We start from the raw sequence: 27,131 nt of genomic DNA on the forward strand, positions 1-27,131 counted from the left end.
GTAATTGGCATATTTCACAATAGGCACTGGCTGTATCAAAAACTCTGGCCCATAGGTCAATTCTATCATCAGTAAAAACACCAAAAATGGGAAGTTAAAAACGTTGTTGTAAATAGTTGCTTTTCAACCTAAAATGATCAAAATTTTTCAATCACACCAGCCGTTTGGAGGGCACAATGGTAATGTGTCCTGTTTTAAACGGAAAAGTAAAGTTTTCAGTACACCAGGTTGTTCTCATGGAACATAGGAATCGTCAAGAATGACACGAGGATGCGTACATATTGTGTAACGAACCTGAAACATTTCGAATTACTTTCCCAATGATGATGTACTGTTGATATTGTCAGGGTCAAAAGAAACAACTCGCTGAACTGGCGACATTGATCTTTCATTTAACATTAGTCGCTTTACCAGTGTATTGCCTAAACGGATAGTACAATTAAAAAATCCATTCAATTTAAATTGGAAATCGTCTTATTTCCTATTACTTTCCTCGCTTTCCATTTTATTTCATATGTTGAATTATAAGTATGTTAGGCTATGACCCAAGACTTCTTATAGACCCGATATATATAAAATGTTCTGTTTATGTAAACTATATGAAATGTTCCTCCTTTGTAATACAGTAAGATATTTCTTATTTCGGTGTATAGATATGTTTTGTTGCATCCACTATTTAAAACAGTTGATATTGATATTACAATTATATTGTTGAGATATTTTATTAAAGATTACAAATTGTTGATAAGCATAACTGTACTAGCTTTCATAAATATGCAATACGTATTTTCTACCTGCGTCATCTAATAAATTCTGCCACACCAGAATGTAAATAATTACTGATAAAATACTATAATTATTTTGCTTGAAGTTAACGCAAAATAAGTAGGCTAGTACGAATTCTAAAAAGTTTACTGATAGCTAGGTTCAAAGTTCCTTACTTCTTGTTTCTATATTTTATATTTATTTTTATTTTGCTTCTGAGAAGACACGAAAGCTCAGTGCTAAAGCGCAAGTACCTATAGTCTCTGTTTCTTCATTTTCTACCTGGACAGCAACAAAATAATTTCAATGTAGACGTCTAACTTTCACTTCGAGCATGCCAGAACGAAACACCTTATATTTCATTATATGATCGCTGATAACGCAGCATATAAAAAATCAATAGTAGCAACTAAACATAGTATCATTCAGTAAAAGCACATACTGCCTCAATTGTCATCAGGTCATATCAATTCCTAATGCTTCCAATTGTCAATTACCTTCTTGCACACTTCTTTAGTGTTATTATCTTTTCCTGGTAATGACATATCTATTATGCACGTATAAGGCACCCGGATTTGCAGCGACGCATGCGACAACTATTTGTTTCGAGATAAATTCACTTAGGGGGCCGTGAATTTTTCTTGATATGAAATGGCTCGGCCCTACAAACAACATTTTTATTTTCCTTTTATTCTCAGTGATTGTACTGGTATTTTCATAGAATATGGTTGTGCACAAAGATTAAAAAACAATGGTCGTTTCTATTCTAGAGGCATTATATTAAGTTGTAATAATGTAGTAGTTTAACTTTTCAACGGATTTTGCGAGACAAAATAAAAGTGCGACAAGTGAGAAGCCTATCGCTGATCGTAGAGTAATCCTGAAATTGTTAAATATTAAATTTAATTCCTGAAGACAGTTATCTCAAATTTAATGCTATTATTATTGTTATTATTTAAATGTACATATATCAATATGTCAATAAATATGATTCAAATAATCGACAAGTTTAATTATTACCTAACATTCAAATCAAATTTATAAACATTAAACTAAATGTGCACTACAATGCTATTTCGCTTTATTGTCATTTAACAACTAATGACACAAACGATTATATTATATATGTCCATCAGCTCCGACTTGTTTCTTTCTTCCGGGTTTCCTTTAAGTACTCTTATTATCCACATAGTATACCATATCCACAAAGCTGACAACACTGAATCCAAGACATCCTACAACTCCTGCATGTTTTCCCACCTCACCATCTTCAATTCCTTCTTATCTTACATACTGCTTTTACAATCAGAAAGTAGAATAATTCTACAAGACTGACAACACTGAATCCAAGAAATAGTCCTAGAACTCCTCCTATATTAGCTGAAAGAAAACATATGCTTACACTTTGAAGTTAAGTATAGGGCTAAACAAAAATCAAGTAACAGTTCCAACACGGAAAGGCTGTTTAGTTCAGAGTCCAGATTGCAAAAAGATGATGTATCATGGTTGGCAAACCTCGGAAATACAAGTGACTACATCGGTCACGTTGTAGTCCGCTATCTTGAATAGCACGTTAGTTATTTCAATAGGAAAGTCGGTATGCCGCACATGTGTGTATATATATATCTAGGTTTACGTAGGAATGCAATGCCGCTAACCGTTTCGTTCTATTACTAATTGTTCACTAGTTATAGCTAGCCTTTAGCCTTGTGGATCAATCACAACACATGCTCAAAACGTTCATCCTGTGTAACAATTATGTATTCTACATTTTGCTCTCTCACTCCTCATACTCAGTTAGCAATGTCTCTGGATGCACAACAGCTTAAGCATCGTCATTTGACTGTATCAAATGTAAATTTCGGATCTTGAACTAAATCATGACTTTAAGTGGCATAGGTAGAAGTTGAGAGGCTTTAGAACCGATAAGCATTGTAGTCATTCCACTGGTCCCCGGCTCCCCATCCAGCTCTCAAGAAATTGATGACAATAGTTCCACACATCATCTCCATAATTGGGAGAGACTCCATCTTGCTCGAAGAAAGTTCGGTATGATCTGCCCTCCCATAAAACTAAAAGCATGATTTTGTTATCCAGCACCCACAGGCACTTGTCATCGTCATAGCGCCATTGCACGGTGAGTAAACTGTATAGCCTGTACAACGTATGTCGCATGCCACATTGCAATTGAAGATGTACTACTTAAGGTGACAAGTTACATCATGGTACCTGAGGTGGTCACTTGCGATTTTGAGGTTGTCCTGCATTCAAACATCGTCTATGGCCAATGTGAGGTCTAAATCCAAGAGCGTTCCTGTGTTAGGACTGTTATTTGACGTTTGTTTGATATATTAGTCTTACTTCTAACTGTGTAAATAATGCAAAGAAGTTAGATATAATTTTATTTTAAAGCCAATCTTTAATGATGATGTTATCGGTCTATTCAACTAAATGTGTTTATTTATCATAACTCGGAATCATCTGTATATAGATTATGGAATTTCCAGTTACAAAATTTGAAAGTTCATTTCATTAGTAATTGAGCCATACAGGAATTATAGTGGACCAACAGGTAATTAACTGGTTAGTTACACTTGTCTATTTTTTGACATATATTGTGGAATGTTAAATGTAATTAGTTTCTTTTGTACATTCAAGACTACTATATTCATATTTTCATGATTCAAATATACCTTTACGTCGTTTCTATTTAGTTTCGGCATTACAAAATATAGTTGTTTGGTTTTAAAATGCTAATTCCGAAAAATATATATCCTAATATTAATGTTTATCAACCAGTACTCTGAAATATATTTTATGTTTTTATTTTCAGTATCTTCACTGACTTTGGTCATTTTGACCAGTGTCTCTTAAATACTGCATAAAAAAAATGTAATCAGAAAATACTGTCTAAAAAATGTAAACGAACTTAATTAGTTGAATTGTGTGTAACTAGCATTTTGATCGAAATCTTGTCAATTAAAGTGTTCTTACAAAATGTGTTAGAACGAGTTTATCTTTCAGAAAATATGTTCCCAGAGGACACTTAGCACTCGAAGGGATACTGTTGGTACTGTTATATTTTATTCTATATTATACAGTTATTATTTTGGTCTTGCTCCAGGGGTTATCCTCAGAGCTCCGAAAGAAATACTGGTTAGAACTACTTACGACTTGTACAAAACAAATGCAGCGAAAAAGGTATATAATCTTCTTTATTGTAACCTACACACTTACCTAAAAAGTCTGTCATGCTGTAGGTCTCAGTGCGAACTTTCCCTAGAAAGTCATCATTTTGAAAATAAATGTATGTACGTGAATATCTGTAAAATAAAATGTCAATAGTAAATCAACAAAATTATGCTATTTTTGACAATCAAAGCAAGAACAATAAGGTTATACTAACTGAACCTTCGCTCTCTACACAGCGCGTCATTTACACATGAGCATAAATCTTCTTGTCATTCCTCACAATATCTGTACATGTCCCTCTACAGACACAAGTGAAAGAAGTCTTGATAAAAATTGGGAAGGGGTACCACATAAAGGGAAGATTTTTTCGATTTAATATCTCGCACCCTTTGCAAGATTTGAGCCTACTTCCTGTTGGAGTTCCTAATTAATGTATGATCTTCTTTCTTCCTATATGCAGTATGTAAAAAGCAAATACATTACACACCCAATTAATTATAATGCCAGTGATGTATATTGCTCATTGGGCAAAACACTCCAAACAATAACGATTCATCTTAGACTGGAGAAATGTTTATCCTTCCTTTTTTATTATTATTTGGCCATGAAAGAAACGTCTTAGAGATATACAACCCTGTATACAACTATGTTGTGTTGAAATGTATAATTCATAGGATATGATACCTCACTTTTTTAAAATTTCAACACTTCGAGTGTACCCCTAAAAATGTGATAAAGAAATAACGGACGCTTTTTAAAATATATACAGTTAGAACTGGACAATTTACATAAAATTTGGAATCGATCAGCGGAAACAGCACATTTCTAAGTCTTGTGGTTTTCGAGATTTCATTGTCAAAAGGATTGGAGATAAACATATAAACTTTTGTTTGAAGACATACATATACACCTAGCATTTTAATATATAGAAATTATTCATTTATATACAGTTACTTTTAATTGCTAATTGGAATATTGAATTGGTGATTTCCAGTCAGCAGATCAATAATAATTCATTAGAGAGAGCACGATTATAGTTTTTATATTTTATTATATACGTTGTTAGTTAACTAATGTTAAATTTGAAACCAGTGTAAAACAGTGATAATATATACGTTTTAATTCGAACATCGTTACAAAGTTTATCTAGGGTTTTCAATCAAACACAAAACAGTAGTTTACAATATAGACGATATATTAGGAGAAACAAAGGAGAAAACGTTCTATTAAAATGAACTAAACTTAATAAAGGCTGATAGTGCTGATAGAGAATAAGCAAATAGATAAAAACAGAAAATGAATGTTCATTTACCGTTATCGTATCGTTTTAACTGCGCTAATATATTTTTGTCTCTATAGTTAATCTAGCCTTTCTTTAATCTCTTTATTTATCGATAAATGCTATTTATTCGTTTGTTTATTATATAGTAAAGAAAGTTTATCTTATTGAATTTGATATGTATTTGACAGTGTGGCGGTTACATGATAGTTTTTCTTAAGAGTACTCGATTTTAATAAAATTATGTATTGGCCATAATTGAAGGTTAGGAAATTCGCATATTTCTCGTCTTGAGAATTTTTTTTATTTATTATTATTTAACGTATCACAATTACGCTCCTAAGCCAAGGGAAATGATGATGCTGATAACGAACAAAATGTTGGAACAGAGAAAATGGCAGGAAACGGGAGAAAATAGAGAAAACTCACACACACAGAAAACGTGGTGCAAGATGACATCTTATCACAGAGCCCGTGCACCAGAGATGAGCGCTCTGTTACTGACTCTCCTTGAGCATTCTTGAGAACATTTGTCAGCGAAGAGCTACAAGGGTTAAACTTACCGCTGATAGGAAATTGGCCCTATTCTTACTGTTATAACGAAAATATTTCAAAAATAATTAGTAAATGTCCTTTGATTTAATTACATAAAGATGTATATTTGCTTCAAAATTTTCCAATCGTATTGACCGTTGCTAATTGAAATGGTGTCAAGCAGAAAATGTTTCATGACAAATTACTTAAAAATACACGAAATATAGTATTTGTATTCTTTGTGGCTTAAGAATTAATCACACTAAGAAAAACGTTGTAGGTGGCGTCCTTAAAAAGGTAGGTTACATGCGTAATTTCTGTAGTTTTTGGACTTAACGTATAGCAAATGTATAACTGAAAACGCTTGTTTTTTTACTACTTTCTGTGTAAGTGTTCCATCTGCACGTACTTTCCGTATGAAACAATATAGGCGGTCAGTATCTCACATATAAATGGACGTATATAACATATAGCTGACGAAGGTAACTTAAGTATATGCATGTGCAGGGCCGGATTTAGGGGGGTGCACGTGCATACCCCCCTTCATTGTACATATACACTATCTACAATGATGTAGCCCCCGCCAAGTGAACTTTGTGGTGGACAAACACCGTGTGCGTGGGTTTTCTCGGGGTTCTCCCGTTTCCTCCCACTTTCTTCATTCCACCATTTCATTCATTACTCATCATCACCGTCTCCTTTAGCCTAACCGGCTTAACCGTGGGACGTAAAACTTAAATAGTTCATTTCATTTCATTTTCACTATCTAAAATGAGAAGCTAGCAGTGAAAATAGCAACATTTTCCTAAATTTTCTGCCGACATGCTTCCATTTGGGGCTTAAAAGAAAGAGGAGTTTTGCAAAATCATTAGTTTAAGTCGATTTTCTGAAGGTTGAAGGAAAATTATTCAACAAGCAAAGCAAAATAACATTTGTCCATTAGAGAATAAAACAAAAGCCGGAAAGAGAGAAGAACAATTTTTCCTGTACATCACTTGCGACCCTCTTTAAATTAACCCCCTCTGTCACATGTCACTTTGAAGAGTTTCAATAAGAATGGTTATTCTGGTAGTTATGGTGCATCCCCTCTCACAAAATCCTGGATCCGTCCTTGTGCATATGATATACGGAAAACGGTTAGATGTCAGACATCCTGCAACAGCAAAATGTAACATCTAAGGGCAGTGCTTATGTAGCATACGGATAATGTATGCTCCGTACTGGTTTCTGTGGTAAGCAAGAAGATACCCTATATTTGTACAATACCGCTGTCCGGAGAACGGACTTTTCTCAGTGCACTTTACTTGAAGCTGAAATTTGATAAGTAGAAAGGGTTGAAGTTATTGCCATGTTTAATGTTTATTGCTAAATGTAATGTAATTGTAATGTTTATGGTGACTGCTTAAAAGTACATTGAATTTTTAGATATCGTGTATTTTTCTTCGACACCCTCGAATGAGTTTTTTGCTTTCGAGTTGAATGTCAGTGTGAGAACTGAGGTAAGCACTGAATTCTCTGGATAACTTAAAAACAACATATTCCGCTTGATTGTACTCAACAAGGAAATATTAGGCACTGAGTATATACATATGGCACGTTCAATGCACGACGAATACAAGTCCACCTTAGGTAATTTTGAGCTTACATCATCATTAAGATTTCTATCTGAAACTCTTTTCAACGCTTAAGAGATTCATGTCCAGACATTATGCGTGTAAGAAAGAACATATCTGTTTATTAGCGTATAAAGAAGAAGTATTAATGCAAAACTGCTTCTAACATATGTTTGCAGTTTACTTAACACGAATCTGTAGTTCGCCATCAAAGATGTACATTTATTCATGACTCCTCACCACAAAATAGTTGTAAACCTTATAAATGTTAAAATCTCTTGTTCTCTGTACCAGCATACAAGTTGATATAATTTTCAGAAATGAATACAGGGTCTGTCAAGAAAATAATGAGACTGGCCGTCGCGCAGCGCTGCAGTCGCCAGCAGCGCGCTCCCCGGCAACGGAATTTGTAGTGGGGGTTCTAAACTAGGCAACGCACTGAACATCAGTCGCGTCCGAGCTCTGATGCAGTAGGGATCACGCCTGGCGCATTTTTTTTTAATTTAGGTTTTATCATGGCAGATTTTCAGAAATAATTTTGTGAACGTTGGTTTGCACATGTAGAGATCTTCAGCATCTAACCTTACACTCAAACAACGATCGGAGTCCAAGATATTTTTCACTTTGGCTATATTTTTTTGTCGAAACCACTCCTTGAAGAGCGTCCAAATCGCTCCATGTCTTCAATGGTCTCTAGCGTGTTTTCGAACTTATTGAAGCACCGGAAAACCTGGCTCCTTAACAGAGTGTTCCTTTCTAAGCCTACTTGACCAAGGCAAGTGTTTCGGAAGCATTTGTGCTCAGGTGAAAGCAAACTTTAATGCGAATCCTCCATTTGTTACGTTTTCTGCCCTGACCAAAACGCAAAAACAGTTTTTGCGCTACGCTTACTGCATACTTACTGCATCAAAGCTCGGACGCGACTGATATCCAGTACGTTGCTCAGCTTGGACCCCCACTACTAATTCCCTTGCTGGGGAGAGTCCTACTGGCGACTGGAGCGCCGCGCGACGAACAGACTCATAACTTTCTGGATACACCCTGTATTCATTTCTGAAAACAATGTGGTATAGAAAACAATGTGGTGTATATAGGAAATGTGAAAATAGGAGGTTAGCACGCATAAACAGGCTTGTTTTTTTAAAAAGGCTGTCAGAATACATATGTCATAAAATGCACCTAGTCGCCATTATTAGGGTAAGAACCGATATATGAGACCCTAAAACTTAGGATGCTATGTACTGGTTAATTATAGCATAAACAAACTCTGTTGTTACTTTATTAGATATTCTGTAGAGTGTCTAATTTATGATAAAATCTATTGGAATGCATAAAAATATAACAATAAAAATTATATTGAAAAATGTGACCAAAGTTACTACACTGCGATTTTTATGAGGGGTACCTAATAAGAGACCCTGGCTTTTTGTGTACTCTTAAAGCCCAATCCTGTGATAGCACAAATATATAAAACGTTACACTTTCAATCTAACTCACTTTCTTCAATTTTAGAATATACGCGCACTAAATTTTTTTACACTTTTTGTGCGTATAAACTGCAACGATTTTTGATCACTTCTTTTAATGTTCAAATATGTAACAAAAGTTGACCGTACAATGCCAACGAAGTCACTGGCTCTATGTATAGGACTAAGTCTAAGAGACTGCTTTGTGAATACAGAAATGTCGATACAAATGAGCTCCTAATATAAGATCCAGTGTCACATTATGAGACCGGTCTCATATACCCGTTAAGGGTTTCATAATAAGACATTCGACCGATAAACAAATGACTAACACCATCTCAAATATAAGTGGAAGAAAATCGGCAACTCATTACATGTTCCAATACGCATATTCACTGGTATAAAAGAAAGTGAAGATAGAATTAACATCATTTTACCTTCTCCATTTTCTGCGCCTAATGTATGCACGTTAAGAAAAATTTGGAGGGGCGCAATTTCTTCCAGCCTCCACTATACTAACAACTCTCCACATAACGAGCTCACGTGACTTCCGGTGCTGTGGTGGGCTATTTCCTTTTGTTTTAGCTCGCTTCCACTAGATTGCAGCTCTTGCTATATAGGTAGGAGTCTCAATTTAGGGGCCTATGCCCATATTAGGGGGTTCTTACCCTATATACATAATAAAATACATATTTTTTTTTCCTTTGAGATTCACTGTTCAACAACGAAAATGTAAATTGAACAAAATCAGCTAATCTTATTGATTTTGTGGTGCTGATCACGAATTTGAAAGTTATTTTCGAATATTAGCTCTACTTTTCGTTTTATAGGCATGTCTAATAATAACGCTTTAAAAATAAATATATTCGCTTCGTTTGGGGTAAAATGTTACACTGATCCGGCAACACTGGAGAAACTAAATGAACGCTTGGTTTCATTGTGTTCCTTATCTCAGTAGTGTTCTGCTGTTGTTAGAAAAGACAGGTTTAGTGCAGTTATCATCGTTTTGGGTGTGACGTTTGTGTAGTGCAGGACATAAAAATACAACTACAAGTACGCAAAAATACTGGTATTTCGAATGTATATTTTTAAATAGTTGTCGGAACTATTTCAAGTGACATTTTGAGGATTTCAATAAACAAAAATGCCGCGAAATTGTGTAAACAGTGCGGATAGCTTCTGCTACGTGTGTGGGGAAGTGACATTTTCCTCACAAAAGCAGACTATAACACCACTAAGAAGAAAAGCCTATCAATATTACTTTGGTTGTAAAATTGGAGACCAAGATAAATCTTGGGTACCCCACATTGTGTGTAACACTTGTGCCAGCAATCTAAGAAATTGGATTAATGGGAAGGGGTGCTTTAATGCCTTTTGCAGTGCCCATGATTTGGAGGGAGCCAAGCGACCACATCAGAGACTGTTATTTTTGTATGGTTCCTTCCGTCAAGAAGGGAATTTCCACGAACAAGAAGCGGGCCTTGATCTATCCTAACATTCCTTCTGCAATGCGCCCTGTTCCACATGGAGAAGGACTACCTGTTCCTGACCCACCTAAAGAATACGATCTTTTTTCTGATGATGATCAAGAAGTTGAAGCTCCTGAATCAAGTACTTCGAAGGACCCTACGTTTGTTGTAGAAGAACCTCCATGTGAACCACATAGACTTACTCAAGAGGAATTAAGTGATCTAATCAGAGACTTGGACCTCTCGAAAAGCAAAGCCGAAATTTTAGCGTCACGCTTAAAGCAATGGAATTTATTGCAGAAAAAAGTAAATATTTCAGTGTATCGGAATAGGGAGAAGATGTTCACTTCATTTTTTACTATGGGAGACACACTTGTGGCATGTACACATGTAAATGGTCTCATGAGGGCACTTAAAATTAATTACGAACCTACGGAGTGGAGGCTCTTTATAGATTCGTCCAAGGTGAGTTTAACGGCAGTGCTTTTACATATTGGAAATGAACTTCCTTCAATTCCTGTAGGTTACGCACTTCATATGAAGGAATCTTATGAAAACTTGAAACGTTTACTTCAAGCCATTAAATATTACGATTTTTAGTGGCTCATTTGTGGTGACCTTAAAGTAATAGCACTGTTGCTAGGTATGCAGTTAGGGTATACAAAGTATTGTTGCTTTATATGTGAATGGGACAGTAGAGATCGTGGATCTCATTACCGCAAAAGTGATTGGAGTACCAGAGAAACTCTTCAGCCGGGAGTGAAAAATGTGCAGCATGAACCACTGGTAGATCGTAACTGAATTTTGCTTCCCCCTGTACATATTAAATTAGGTCTTATGAAAAGTTTTGTTAAGAGCGTGAACCAAGAGGATGAGGCCTATAAGTACCTAAGAGGACAATTCCCTCGATTAAGTGATGCCAAAGTTAAAGAGGGTGTTTTCATAGGGCCACAGATTAGGCAACTATTCAAAGATCACAAGTTCGACGAAATTCTCCAAGGTCAGGAGAAAGCTGCGGGGAAAGCTTGAAGAGTGTTTGTTCACAGTTCTTGGGAAGACACCGAGCAACAAATTACAAACAACTGGTAGCAAAGTTGTTATTGTACTACGAAAATCTTGGTTGCAATATGTCTCTGAAACTCCACTTTCTTCATTCACATCTAGACTTCTTTCCCGAAGATTGTGGAGCAGTAAGTGATGAACATGGTGAGCGTTTCCATCAAGATATTGCAGCCATGGAGAAGAGATATGAGGAAAAGTGGAGTTCTAACATATTGGCCGACTACTGTTGGACTATTGCAAGGGATGCTCAGGATGTAACCTACAAAAGGCAAGCCAAGTGAAGACGCTCAACATAAAATAAACATAATTCTGTACAAAGGATCACTTGAAACTTTTGTTTACATTGCAGTGTAGTTCTTGCACAAAAAGGTATGTGTACATATTTTTCATGTTTTGATGTTAATACTGATTTTTATTACGGAATTGTTAATGTTTAACTTGACGACGGTTACATTATTTTCTGTATCGCTATGAAACTGGTATTTGCGCAATTTTGAAAAAGGAAGTACAAGGGTATAGAAAGCTATAGGTTAGGGTACTTCTTAACTCCCCAGCTTATCACATCACAGTGAAATAGATTTTAAAAAAGTGAAATGTAGGTTTTTACAAGGATTTTGCTTAAATGTTCTATAAATATTAATACATTTGTATATATACAGCTACTGTTGTACAAGGGCGTTTTTTTCACAACCTGAGCTAAGAAAATTCTTCTATTATCATTTCCTTTCATATTGTGCTTAAATGAATGTAAAAATCGCAATTTCAAAAAATTTACATACTTTCGATCAAAATTTGTTGAATAGTGTAATAGCATCATCGGAGTACCATGAAGTTATGTCTCACAGCAGCAAATAGTTAATTTTGAGGGTTCTCCATACATACTTCGAGCCTGTTGATGAAACAGGACAAATATGATTCATTGGGGCATCGGATCTCTTCTGATGAAGATCCATGCTTTTATATTCGCGGCACCATCGTTTTCTTGTCTACTCAGTGGCAGTATTCATCAAACCTTTCGAAATCGCCACCAGATTACGGATATTGAAATTTATTCGGACTGAGCGCAGCGGAAACGGTATGATTCTGTTCTGCACTCAGTTGTGCCTCGTCTTTGTAACACAATCTTCAATGTTCGACTTTCCTTCTCTATTAATAACTCTTTCTTTTTCTCTGATAACAGTAACCCCTATTTCTTTTCTCTTATAATGACTTGTTATGACTTTTATATGTTATCATCAGCCAGGGTAGTAATGCCTCTAGACAATTAACATACTGACAGTAATGAAATATGAGTTGAACTAACAGTATTACTGGATTCTTTTCTCTTTGAAATTCGGATAGATTTCCTGCTGAAGACAACCAACAATCATCCTATTACACATGTAAATTGTATGTACAATCTTGCGTACACTTTCACAATCTTCCAAACACAATAATACAAGGTAGTGTTATAAAAAAAATACGCGATATAGTGTATGTGCGACTGTGTTAATTTTTTTTAACAATTGAGGGTGCTTTTTATTCGTGGTTGCTGGTTCGATTCCTGATAGACCAATGTGTGTCAAATATGAATCCGGCTAATAGAATCTTAATTTGAACAGTAGGTCTAGTTCTCATAGTTGGGAGATAGGAAGGAGTACGCGAATTAGCCCAGAGGTTAGCTGTGAAAAAGGAAGAGCTCTTTGCATTGCAAAAGTGGCAAATTGTAGATGCGTGCTTAATTTTTAAAAAACGTTTTCCTAATTAGGATACCAATGGCTTAGGCACTGATAGTGACAGTGACTGCATACAGAATGCGCTGGTAATGACTGCATAGAGAATTAGTCAAGACACTAAGATGGAAGAAAACTGATTCACATTATTTACACAAGCTCGAAACTTGTTTTGTTTCAGCAGATTCATGAAACTGTCTGTTAGAAAGAAAAAAGAGGAAATTGCAACATATTTCAAGATTTAATGTAACAAAAGGTCTAAATTGACCATAGCATCATTTTTTATATGTTTACTCAACATCAGGGACTTTCCTAAGGCATTCTCATCATTTTTCTAGAGAAATACAAACTCCACCTTACGAAATGGACAATCTAACTGCCAGTAAAGTACCTAAATGTAATGTACGAATCTTTGCATGCCGATTTGCAGATTGTTCAAGCCTTACATTTCTTGTATTCAAGCACAACATTTAACTATAACAAGCTATTATGTTGAGAATACTTGAATGCATAAAATATTTTTTAGAGTCTGAATATTCGATTTTTATTCTTTTAAACATAAACTAAACATAAACAAAAAAAGTGATTCTAGGCAAAACAGTTCACAATAAACCCTTCAATTTTAGCCCTCAAACCCCTCAATACTTACCTCATATGTAGAGGAAAAAGTGAGGCTTCCGTATACGTATGTTGTATTGACGCTTCGTATTGGATTTCAGTGCAGGCATACCTACAGTTACATTCTTTCAATATGTTGGATTGTTCCGCTATAATATAGATGTAATAGTGAATGTAAGTAGTAAATATGTAAATATTTTATATAATATTAAAGTCAGTGAAGCTAATATATCCGTACAATTAGAAACACCGATTCTATGGACAGGATAGCCGAACAAAAATATACGGACAACATATAACTTTTACTTAAACTTATCTAAAACTGAATTCTACATATGGGCAGGTGCCTGACGTTACCCCGGATTAAGCTTAGTTTACGCGACAAAATTAAGATGCTTGGATATTTTAACTAACACATCCGTCCTAGAAGTACTAGAATTAAACGTATGTTTCTCTTATGGAAAATCAGCACTTATAAAGAGAATAGAGACGTGATGGTAGATTGGCTAAAAGAGGAAGGTAATTTGATAGACACTTGATGGGATATAACTCAGGGAAAGGAAAATTTAGTATAGTATCTTGATATTCCGCTAGTCCTCCTTGTAAATCCACTTTTGCTCCCTATGGTGCAAACTGGCAAGGGGTGGCTTAACCTAAATACATAGCCAAGGCTCCTCAAATTTACTCACTAAACTCGTCACTCTTAAGACAAAACAAAGGAGAAGAAATTCTCTAAATTTAATAATTAACGCATGGAAAAATTATCTACCAATTCACTACTGAATAGCCAAATTATCGTCGTTATGATGTGCTTGTACTTTTCACAAATGAAGTGTCGTCTTGGGGAGTATTTAGTGAGCAATTCCGGCAGATTTTATAATGGAACTTTCTCGTACGAACGTCTATAACACAACTCGGCTTTTTTTATTTCAATAAGCCCGGGAGAGCAGTATCAGGTACGTACAAATGGCTGTACTAAGAGATAAATAACTTGATACAATCTCAGAAATGTAAAAATGGAGTGGAAAGGATAAAAAGTTCAATGAATGGAAAAGTAAATTGTATACATATTTCTCGTCTGAAGCGTTGATCATCATCAGATGTTTCAAAATTATCAGTAATGGTATTGACTGTCTATATCAGAAATTTACATACCAATTGTTTTGAAATCAAATTGAAAATGTTTTAATTGAATTTATGTGATCTCAGCTACCACCAATTGTGTTTTATAGTAGACAAACGCAGTGTACATGGGTTTTCTTGGTGTTCTCCCGTTTCCTGTCACTCCTTAAATTACACGCTTTTGTTCATTATTATCATTACCGTCTGCTAGAGCCTACAAATATAATCCTTTGGCGTTAAAGTTTAAAAGAAAATTATATTGAGGGTAAATATTGCTGTACGTTAGAACCTTACACACCGTAGCGTAGCTCTAAAGTAATTTTTAATGAAACATAAACATTCAGGAAATTACTACAAGAAACTAAAAGAATTACTAAGAGTAGATTCAGGGTCGGAAATTTTATCACTTCTACAGGGATGTCTAGTATAAGTTTAGTCTGGTGTAAGTATTAAGGGAAAAAGTTACACTACACTCCGTTACCGATAACTGGGGTAATATTAATAAATAATAAGATTTACTATTATAAAGTTTAAAACGATTTTTCTCGTTGAATTTCGTTCAAAAATTGAAAGAGTTACAATCAGTTTCTAATAGGAAATTATTGATCATTCCCGTCCAACATGTAGACTGTAATTGTGAGAATGTTTGTACAGAGGGTATACACTACATATCATACGAGGAAATAATATATTCGCTGAGCAGATATTATTGCAATACACGAACGATTGTGAAAAATTCAGAAGTGAATCGAGTATTTCAATTGCACCCATCTATAGCTTTATGGTTCTTACATAGCCATATATTTAGAGATAAAAATGTTTTATTTAGAGATATTTAGAGCAGTTTCTAATGATACAATAACTGAAGATTATATTTAATTTCCAAATCCCACGATTCCATGGAATCTTATCGTATAGATTAAAATTTTTAATAAAGCCGTAAGACCATTGAAAGTAATGTTACAAACAGGAGTAAAAGTGGATCTGAAAAGGTACTGGGACGCATGATGTCACGCCGTATCCCATGCCCACCTTTGCCCATTTCATTTTTAGGAAGTGGGGAGACGCCATATATATTTTTGGAAGTGGGGTAACGACGTTCCCCCGCGTCACCTTACTTTTACCCTTGGTTACAAAGTATTAAAAATTATTTCTAGAACTGAAACGTATTGTAGGTAACTCTCCTAGCTTTATCTAGCAATCCAAGATTGAAAACTCAGCCACACTATAATGAAAAAAATAAATGCAAATATGTATTTCAAATAATAGTTCACATGATTTAATATAATCACTTCCAAAATTCCTAGTGAGTGTACTTAAAAATTTTGTTAACCACGAATGTTTTGCAACTTTTTCTGGAAGCATCATCGTCTGTAATTAGATATAACGGAAGATATCTGCTGCAATGGCAATTTTACCAGTGATGGTTACATTAGAAAACTTCTAGAAGTCGAAATCATATCCTACGTTTGGACAACTCCATACGTCGTCAGATGTGAGCAGAATGATGATCAACATCATGCACTTCTATGTGTACGTGCCTTCTTCTACAAAGGACGAAACTTTCCTTGGTGCATTGTCGCCTGACATGTACCAATCTATCATGTGCAAGATTTGGTTATTTGACACTTTGTTCGTCACGATCCTCCAGACAGACAGCTTAAATGCTTTATGGACTTGCATAAAGTAACATGCAACATACTCTTTCGGAACACTTCCAGCATCTGTTTATTTCGATCAGTGTTGCCAAGAGGTGACTAAAATATAGCCAATGGCGTAAAAAGTCTAGCTAAACTCATCTGAAGACGTAAATTTGTAGCTAACAAAATTCAACAATAAAGCAAGAAAAATATATCACAGTTTTGCTCTTCCGTTGTTTTAATATTGTCTCTCAAAACAAATATTTCCATCTTTAACTCGTAATTAAAATATTCACAACACGCTTTGCTTACAATATTGACGAGGTATTACAAATATTTTGAGGCATTTTATTAGTCCCTAATTTGTGCTGAATGTTGGCAACATGTATAATTAAATGTACTTTTCAGCAACGAGACTATATGAGACTTAGAGGTACAGCTAAACATGGAATAAATCTCTTACACTCAAAATTCTCATTGAAATTAATTATGGGAAGGTGAAATTTCCGCAGAACACCAACTTGCTCTGAAATAGTGTTAAAAGAAGGAATGATAAACAAGATATCTAAAATGTATTGCGGTGTGCAGCGTAAGTACAGCAACGAGAAGCTTATCAATTTACCAAATAATACTTACATGTGTGTTACTTCATTTTTGTATAGAAGCTTTGAGTGGGGGAGATATTCCACTGTTTCTGAACGTTTTAGTTCTTTGTTTCTCGCTACCCGAATGTTTTCTTAATTCTATGATTACTTTAGATTTGAATTAACAGAGATACACTTAAATATACGCCTTCAAATCTATGTATTTACAAAATTTCATGAAACGTTTAAAATAATATCAACCTGGTTTGACTACAAATCAAAATTAAATATATACAACATTAGAATTCTTACTGCTTCATAAACATATAAATTGAATATGTACAAAATATTTAATTCGTGTGTGCTTTCACCAAATTTCAAACGTATTCCACACTATCATATCCCTAATGTAAAATTTTCCTTTTAAGAATGTAGCAGTTACCTTTAATTCTTAGACAAAATTCATCAGTATAGAGTTTCACGAAACTGGGACAAGATTAAAGTGCCATGAGGAACCTAAATTCGATTACTTCTCCAAATATTGTATATTTTTAAAGAACATCAACAAAAGTGAAACCATTACTATAGTTTGCTACGCGTAGCTATGTACAAATACTTAGATATAATTGTCGTGAAATTTTTATTCAATGAATTATTGGTAGAAAATGTTCGTTTAATCATCATAAATATATTCAGAAAAGAAACAAAGAACATTGCAGATTTGGGACCAAACAGAAAGGCTCAAGAACCTGTGTTGAGAAGGTAAGTTGTACGTCTAAAACGTTTAACCTATCTTGACCACCCATTGGTCGCCTTTACCCCTTATGTTGCCCCAGATACGTATTTTAGAGAGGTATTTGAATCACATTGAAACGAGAAAAAATCCAGCTTGTATCAAAGTATATTCAGGGCTCCACGGTTGGTAGATAAATACATTGTAGATGATTCTACTACTCCATCACTGCTGTTAGAACGCATTAGATAATCTAAATGTAAAGAATAACTTTGACACTGAAAGTTTAAAAGAAATAAGTGGAAGCCATAACAGTGGAAGTACGTAAATCATATTTCCGACAGAAACGAGCTTATAGTTGGGTATGAACCACTATTAAGAGTCAGTTACAATAGTATATAAACAGAGATTCACGTAACGGCATCAGTCATTTTTGTTCTCACTATTCTTTATATCAGAAGTAGCAGATTCAGATTGGTAATCGCTTTTTGTTCGAAAAGGTTGCTTTAGTAGTTGCGAGAATGATTCTGCTTCGAAGTTTGTTAAACGCACAAGTGTTAGAATCTTGTTTACCAAATTCTCCAATCAATCAAATTACCTCTTTGTGACTTGTAAAATGCTCAGACCATAGCTTGTTGGGTTTATTCTCAACATTATTGACAACTATGCACGTTCAGAGATTATTTCAATAACATTATTTATTTTAGGTTTCTATAACTTTGCTATGTTTATGGTATGTTAATAAATATAAAGGATATTGTTTTGATATAGGAAACGTTATATATTATTTACTTAACATTTACTCCCTTTCAAATCCATTAAACATCTTGATCATACTTTGTGTTTCATGGAACATTAATCCACTATGCGAAATAAATGATAGTACGTACATTTTCGGATTCTAAGATTATTGAGTTTTAATTAACTAACTTGCATTGAATAAACATTTAGTAAAATATAATAAACATTACTACTCAAATTAATATTACACGTTGTACTATATAATATATAAGAAAACAGCGATTATATACAACTATATTTCTGGCAAATAATATAGCGTTTCCACAAAAATACTTTCATATTTTAAATTGGTATTACCTCGCTTTGGATAATCGTGTTTAAATCAAATTGGTCACATTTGAATGAAAACTCAAATATTTTTAACTATACTTCATAGACATTGAATGCGGGTCCCATGAGTGGCGATGCCGACACGCCACACACGCTCCAATATAGCTGGTAAAATGGACTGGATGACAGCACTGATACGAACTTGCATTTCTTGCAGGTTTTCAGGCAATGGAGGTACATAGACACAATCCTTTTAGTGACCCCATAAAAAGAAGTCACAGACCGTCAAGTCAAGCTATGATATTCCAATACATATCAACTTCGTTCTTGTGGTGTCACCATTACTCATTAAAACTTATTCTTTAATAACAATACAACAGAACGAAAAGAAATTTACGTTAGCACATTACGGCATAACAGAACAGAAACATAAAAGCTTCCCAAGTGACCTCTACCATAAACAGCAACTCCCTGCTAAATATCCAACAATGAGCCCATATCAACTAATCACAAACTAAAATAAATGAATTTACTTTTTCTGTTTGGTTCCGTCCATTGTTGACATGCACAAAAATATTTGAGCTTTTCGTCAAATGTGACAAATTTCATTTAAATACGATTATCCAAAGCGACATAAGACCACTTTAAATTATGATGGACATTTTTGTGGATACGTTGTATAATTCCGCTTAAATGACTTTACTACGTGATTGTTCTCGTGTGCAGTTCTTATTTTGCAATCTTTCTTATTATTGAATAAGATATTACTTATACCTAGTTACGGTTTTCATCTATTCAAATAATGTCCTAACCACACATATATTTTATACTTACCTTTAACTTTAAAAGCATAGCACTGCACATCCATACAGTACGAAGTATTCTCCTCATCTGAAACAAAATGCGTTTATGTTCAATCTTTAATATCAAAATCTTACCATCTATTGTAGTATTATTAAACTATAAGGAAAAAGAACATTTTAAACTAATATTACTAAAGTGTCAGTCCCTATCATGTTTATATAATAATTAGAATTGTGCGTTAAAAGTAGCAGTACCAATATATGTCTTGAGATAATCCGATTTCTCTTCTTAGTCTCTATCACTCTATTTATAAGGAACATTAAATGGATCAATTTGTTCTGTTACGCAGAATACAGAATAAATTAGTACAACGTTTCTCTAACTTTTATTCTAGTGCAGATCAGCATGTTTTAAAGACCACCTTTTCGAAAACATTTTTCATTTACTTTTTAAAACTTTTTGAGTGTATGTTGATACAAGTATACTTATAGTTGTGAAGTAGTATTACTTAAAATCTAATTGCTTTTGTACTGATATCAATAGAAAAACCACAAATAGTTCCTTTCAATGATTAAATGCTATCAAAAATAATTCATAAAGTAGGTACTACATTCCGTAAAATGTTAATCCTCGGACACAAAGTAAGAATTTCGATTTGGTATTTTCAAATTCTTTCTGATTTTCAGCTATTGCGTGTGAAACGAAATTTGCTTCAATTTGAGGTTTTCGGTCTTTCTTGAACAAATGTTCAAACCAAAGGTGTCTGTATATTTTCAATTTTACTCTGCAGCTTATCCTGAGTGATGTAATTGAACAATGAACTGTGCAAATTATGTACTTTAGAGAGCTTCACTGCAGTTATTCGGACTGAGCAACCGGACCATCTTGGCAACGATATTCTGCGCAAATAAATATATATAGTTCTTTCAGTTAACACCCTGTTTGTCATAAGGACATAATGTAAAAACAAGGTGTTGCTCTAGGGGTAGCTTTTAACGGAGTTAAAAAGTCAACTCCTTTGCCTTTGCAATTAATACGAAGAAAAATAATATTTATAAAATCGACATTTATTCCCGTACACGAATGAGGAACGACCAAAACTATTAGTTATTTTAATACGAAGTTGGCAGCCCTGGTTGATGTCTATGAAAGATTTGGCAACATAATATAAGTCACGATACTTAAGCTTACCCTCTGTTCATGTGTTCTGGCTTGAATCTTTCAAGCAATCGCCTTCCTCACAGAGCAACTCTTTAAACGTATGCTCTTACGTACAATGTAATCACACGTTTTGATGACGAGAAAAAGTCCATATCAATCGGCAGACGGGACCACGGAAGAAGAGGAAATACGGCGGAGCCGGAGCTCTGTGGCTGCGCTGACCCACTGAACCGGAGCAGAGTGATTTAGATTTGTTCCGCTTCTCGCATATGCACAAAAAAAATAGTTAAAGACAAAAAAAATCCATAGTACAATTTCGAATTACTGTTTGTTTGCGACCCTCGCACTAAAATTAATATGAAAGAGAAATAAGAGACCTACCGAACTTTACAATTCGGAATAACTCCTCATTCATATATTTACGTAACATTTTTAAACATTTAGGAAACGAATAATCTTAAAGGACAATTAAAGTTTGTTGATCACTCAAATGTTACTTGGAATGCGCAAATCAATGATTCGAATTAATACTCATATATAAATAAGCATGGATATACGATAAATCGTCTTTATGTTTTCACAACATCATACCGAGAATTAAATAAACAAATAATCTATGCAAACGATGGATGCTTAGTTTGTAGAGTAATATTACAGATGAATTCTGACAGTATCTGATCCATGGTTCTGATGACTGTGACTATCAAGGATTATTTAATGTATCAGTGCTTATCAAAGGCTGTTGAATCATAATTATAGTATACATTCGAGTTTTCATTACGCTGAATGCTCTGCCTTATGTATCTTAGAGCTGGTATAAATGTAATTGGAGAATCTAGAGTCACATCGGCGGGCTATAAGTAAATAATTGGTTATGGAGTGATAATGAATACTCTACTAAAACTTGAATTTTGTGTTGTTCCATAGTCTGGATAAGAGAGGCTTATCACATGTTCTATATGAGCGACCATGACGTGCCTTTCTATCTGGTAATGTACAAGTTGGAACCTCAGCATGTAAAATTAAGATATTCTGAGTTTACGTTCAGGTTAAAGAGTTAGGTTCAGGCCTTTAAGGCACCTAAACACTCCGGCGCCTATAGTGGAGATCTCGGTAGATTACTATTCGTTAAGAGAGAATGAGTAATAGGGAGATGGACTGCGGTTAATTGCGCTATTGGGAGTATTCCATTCCTATCTTCGGAAAGATTCGTTATGTTGTATGGATATTTGTTTGAATGAGCGTAACGCATGCAGCTATAATTCGGGTTAAAGAGTTAGGCACCGGCCCTTACGGCAGGCGATCGCCTATTCCATCATGGGAAAGGAAGTGACTTAACTTATCCTCAAAGATGTTCCCTAATATGAATTGGATCTTTGCAACGAGCAGTACAATGCAACTGTTCATGGTGTTCCGACTTACAATCAAGTCTAGTTTATTCTTCAAAGCAATCAACGTTATTCTTTTCGAAACTGTTAACAGATTGGTGACCATACAATATGTTTCTGACGATCGTACGTGTAAATTTCAACCTCCTCAGTAAACCCCTTAACTTTGTCCTACTTTGGTGAATGCCTATCTGGTGGCCCTCTGGGAAACATACACGTTTCATAGCGACCTCCTAGATCATGAGTTTCAATCCATTATCATGTAAGCTTAGTATTAAAAAGTGATCTTAAAATTGTATCAATCAATCAAGTTAACATGTTATTCTTGCAATTTAGTCCATTACTATATGACATAGGGCCTTTTTATCAAGATTTAGAATTATAAAGTGGTATGATATTTTGTTCATGATAGACTCGAGTCAATTAACCAACCAATTCTCCCGGATGATGACCTGTATGTCTCTATCAAAGCTGGACCAATTGTATTATATTATGATTGTTGTATACACGTTGATACTGAAAAGAGCTCAGAGGAAGATGATAGCATTTTCAATCATCATATCACTGCTTATGCAATATTCTTCTTCTGACATCAATATCACGCTGTCTATTCCTATATTTGTGTCGGGTAACATTATTAATTCTAGTAAAAAAAAAAAAAAAAAAAAAAAAAACTTTTTTCCACACTTCACGTTTCTTATCGAATAAAATGACTACAGTTTAATACAATCAGGCAAATTTCCCTTTCAGCTTACACATGTAATATGGCTATTAATTGCGCTTATTTAAGATTATACATGTTTTGTTGTACAAATATGTTTAATATATTGAACTTACGTGGCATATAGAACATTACACATCCACATTCGTCCTTGGTTGCATTCACCATACATTCGTATTCACAATTTTTCTTGCTATATATTTGAAAGAATCTTAACTTTCGTTCACTTTGTTTGAAACAGTTACGCCTGTCTTGCGAGTACTTACTGACCTTTTCATCACTAAAAGTCACTAATGGATTGACAGCTATAAATGTTAATTTATCGTCATTGTCCAGAGATATTGCATTTTCCATTGTAGGAAACTCCCATGGACTATGAATCATTACCTGGAAAAGAACATTATATTTAGAACATTGGTATGAACTGTTGTAAGATTGAGAACCTGAAATTATTTTTCTTATTTTATTGAATGTTTCAGCACAGTGTTTTCTATTAGGTGGTTCACGGATATCTAGGGGCTGGTGGAACAAATTTAGGGGTCCATGGAATTGTAATAATTACCTATAAAGTTTTTCAATCTTAATTTTGCAAAATCGGCATTTGTATAAGTACATTTTGATAGTACCGGCGAAAGAATGCCGTGACATTATCCATCTGTTGGTAAAAATACAATTAAAAGTCTACATCATCGTTAGGTAATCTAATTACCGATCTAATACATAACAAACTTCAGATTTGGTTTTCCTGAGTTGTCCTAAACTCTGTGATTGTTTGATTGCGTCAACGTTCAAGCCAATTCGAAAAACTTACAAATAATTAGTAATATAGAACTTTAAATTTTTGTGAAATGTGCTTAAATACAGTATCGTTTACGTTCGTAGCCTGCATATCACATTCATTATAGAGCTAGTAATTTTGTTAAAATGAAGATTAGGTCTTTAAAATAGCAAAGTGTTCCAGAACAGGAAACAGAAGAACATGAAACTTATATCTGTTGTGATGTTTAGGAATGTATCAATTGCGCTCGACTTCTGTTACACATAAAGTTCAAAGAATTCGTAAATACAGCAATAGTATGATTTTATTGAACCTAAACGAACATAACTTTTGTAGCAAAAACCATGTGTGTGTTTTATGCTATGACATTCGTGATAATGGGTCTATGGAGCTAGCGAGTTAGCCTCTAGTGCTCTTTGGAAACTAAATATTCACAACGGAAAAGTAGTCATTAGAATTTTTCAAGATGCAAATAGCAGAGTTTCAGAACATAAAAAATATAGAACTATTTTGGTATTACTTTTAATAGGCCCCACAAGTTTCAAGACTAAAATAACAGGACATTTTTGAATATTTACTGTATATTCACAGTTATGCACTTTTTTATTGTTCAAATATAATTGAATAAAAGATCAGCAGTCACCAAAGTAACAGAAAATAGACCATTCTTAATAGTTAAATATTGATGACTAATAAAAGCGAGATATTTAAAATTCTCACAAAAGGTATTAACTTCTGTTTTGGAAGAAAATCGGAACAATTCGAATATTGAAAAATTTTGAGGGGATCTTATTAAATCCAGGATTGCCCCGGAAAAACCGGGACGTCTGAGATCCGTAGTTTGAAACTTTATCATTATTTCAATGTTTAAAGTGGATTTTTTTTTTTAAAAAAAAGAAAGGAATACGTATTTGGTTACAATGATGATCAAAAGTTTCTTTACTTTGTAAGTTGGGAGCCAATGTACAAATGCGGAACGAAAACTTACAGAAAAAAGCATCTACACTGAGAAAAATCCGTTATCCGGACAGCGGTATGTTGTACAAATATATGGAATCCTTACGTTTAGTACGGAAATCTGTGTGGAGCATACGTTATCCATATACTACATAACTACTGCCTTTTTCTCACTTAGATATTACAACATGTCGCTGCAGGATGTCTGACATCGAACAAACTTCCGTATATTACATGTGTATACGTATATTATATACGTCAGCTATATATTTCATCCATCCATCTGTATGTGAGATTCTGACCGCCCATGGACAGTTCTTTCTTTCATCATGAGTGACGTCATTGAACAAAGAACAACTGTCGTTTTCTTGCGAGTCGGTTTATGCATATCGTGTCACGGTGTGGAGGTTGTAACACCCCTCATTTTATATCTTCTACCTTATACTTTTAATACTTTACTACGTAACACGATCTTATTAATTTATTATACGCTTCATATATTTACTAACTATCCAACGATATTTGTTGCCTCGGGCATTAAATTGGTGAAGAAGAACAACAAGAAGAAGAAGAGTCATTTACTGAACGAGATTTGTTTACAGGTAAAAAGAACAAAGGAAGGAAACAAGAGCCTGAGTAAGTACAATAGTTAAGTATAACATTACTTAAATATTACTTTAATTACCGATTACTTTAGTATAACTCGCTTTAAGCTTAATAAATTACTAACATGTTAACGTGACTTCTGGTTGCAAATCTTCCTATTGTAACCCGTTAGTTAAGAAGAAAGGAATGGGCGAATCTGAATTTTGAGAATTCTTTGAACATTGGCGCGTATAAACTTTTTCTACATTTCAAGGTGCACAAAGTAAATGTTGTGTTTATTTATTTCTTTTTAGACGGTCCCTTCCTCGGAGGAGATTTGCTATAACATAACACAGTAAATCTCATAACTTCATAACATGTTTGCTTAGAAACCGCTTTCAGCGCGAATAGCGACTTCGTGTAGTCTAAAAGACTGTTAGCCATTTTTGCTAGAATATTTTCACAAAAGCTTTTTTTTAACATCCTGCGATTATCCACCAAGGTGATGATGAGATAGGTGATATTGGTTGCAAAAAGAAAGTGGGATGGAACGGGAGAATCTTAAAGAGTAATCACGCACACAGTGTTTGCCCACCATAAGCTCACTTGACAGTAGCTGGAATCGACCCATGGACCCAACGCGTCAGAGGTGAGAATTCTACCGAGTCCAAGATTTGTTTCGTGAAACACTGTGAAGAAAGGGAATCAATTTGTGAAAACAGGCAAGTAGCACAGAGAGTTAAAGCACCAAATGTGATGAAGCGGAAATTATTATCAGTCAACTTTACTTAGTTTTACTATGCATGCAAATTTGCTAGCTTATCTGACCTACTTTTAAGCGCGTAACATTCCAGTTTTGGACGTTTCAAATCTGAAAATATTATGTTGATAGGTTTTCGTCATAAATACTTTCAATATAGAAAAGTAATTCACGTGAAATATATTTACGACGTTAGAAGGTCCGTGGCATTATTCACAACTCATGGTTTATAAAAGGTATAAATAATACAATGTATATATGTACTGTATGCTGTACACTTATAACATGAATAAAGGTTTGCAATTTTATTAATAGAGGCCATGATGGGTTAGTGGTAGGGCGTTTACCTCTGGTGCATGGGGTCTTTGGTTCGATCCCAACTCGCGCCAAGTGAGCTTTGTGGTGGACAAATGTGTTCATGTTTTTTCTCGGGGTTCTCCCGTTTCCACCCACTTTCTTCATTCCACCATTTCACTCATCTCTCATCATCACTGTCTCCTTTAGCCTAGCCAGCATAACCGTGGGATGTAAAACTTAGAGATTTCATTTAATTTCATTTTTGGAGTAGTGACTTCGACTTTATTCAGCGGGGAGGAGGGATCAGTGGTAGAGTGTTCACCTCCGGTGCTTGGGGACCCTGGTTCGATCTCAGCTCGCGCCGTGTGGACTTTGTGGTGGACAAACACCGTGCTCTTGGGTTTTCTCGTTGTTCTCCCGTTTCCTCCCACTTTCTTCATTTCACCATTTCACTCATTTCTCATTATTACCGTCTCCTTTAGCCTAACCGGCATATCCGTGGGGCGTTAAACTTAAAGATTTCATTTTATTCAGCGGAAAGTCAAAGTTTGGTTTGGAAAAAATCATCGAAATTTATTTTATTTCTTCGGAAAATTCGATTACGTCATTTTAGCGTTTTAGTTCTTCTAATGTCCTTTTAACACGCAACCACCGAGCTATGTCACTGCTTGTGAAGTATTGCTTAAATTGGAGCTTTTGTACGGGGCAACTGTAGTTGCTTCCTCTAAAACAGTCGCCGCCACCGTTAGCTTTGGAACAACTGTCTCGAACAACTCTTAGTACCCGGCACTCGTGAAGAAGCATTGTGTTAAATGGAAGG

The 27,131-nt window shown here is 34.7% G+C and overlaps 1 protein-coding gene across 1 annotated transcript; it reads right to left on the reverse strand.

Annotated features, from left to right (window-relative positions):
- Positions 1 to 1,834: 1,834 nt before the first annotated feature.
- On the reverse strand, positions 1,835 to 25,247 carry LOC145660763 (pickpocket protein 28-like). The gene is made up of 6 exons (XM_081726170.1): positions 25,179 to 25,247; positions 23,201 to 23,321; positions 19,695 to 19,751; positions 13,742 to 13,859; positions 4,003 to 4,088; positions 1,835 to 2,145 (listed from the first exon to the last, which is right to left on the reverse strand). The coding sequence occupies exons 1-6, from the start codon at positions 25,245 to 25,247 to the stop codon at positions 2,036 to 2,038; spliced, it is 561 nt and encodes a 186-aa protein (XP_081582296.1). The 3' UTR covers positions 1,835 to 2,035.
- Between the last annotated feature and the right edge of the window lie 1,884 nt (positions 25,248 to 27,131).

This window comes from Thermobia domestica, chromosome 9, assembly GCF_964235325.1.
Source record: "Thermobia domestica chromosome 9, izTheDome1.hap1.1, whole genome shotgun sequence".
Lineage (NCBI taxonomy): Eukaryota > Metazoa > Arthropoda > Insecta > Zygentoma > Lepismatidae > Thermobia > Thermobia domestica.

Coding starts and splice junctions, on each gene's coding strand:
- LOC145660763 (XM_081726170.1), bottom strand. CDS start 25,247: ATGACTCTTCTTCTTCTTGTTGTTCTTCTTCACCAATTTAATGCCCGA. Junction 23,322..25,178: donor GCAACAAATATCGTTGGATA/GTTAGTAAATAT, acceptor GTTCTTTTCCAG/GTAATGATTCATAGTCCATG. Junction 19,752..23,200: donor TTTTAGTGATGAAAAGGTCA/GTAAGTACTCGC, acceptor ATTTTGTTTCAG/ATGAGGAGAATACTTCGTAC.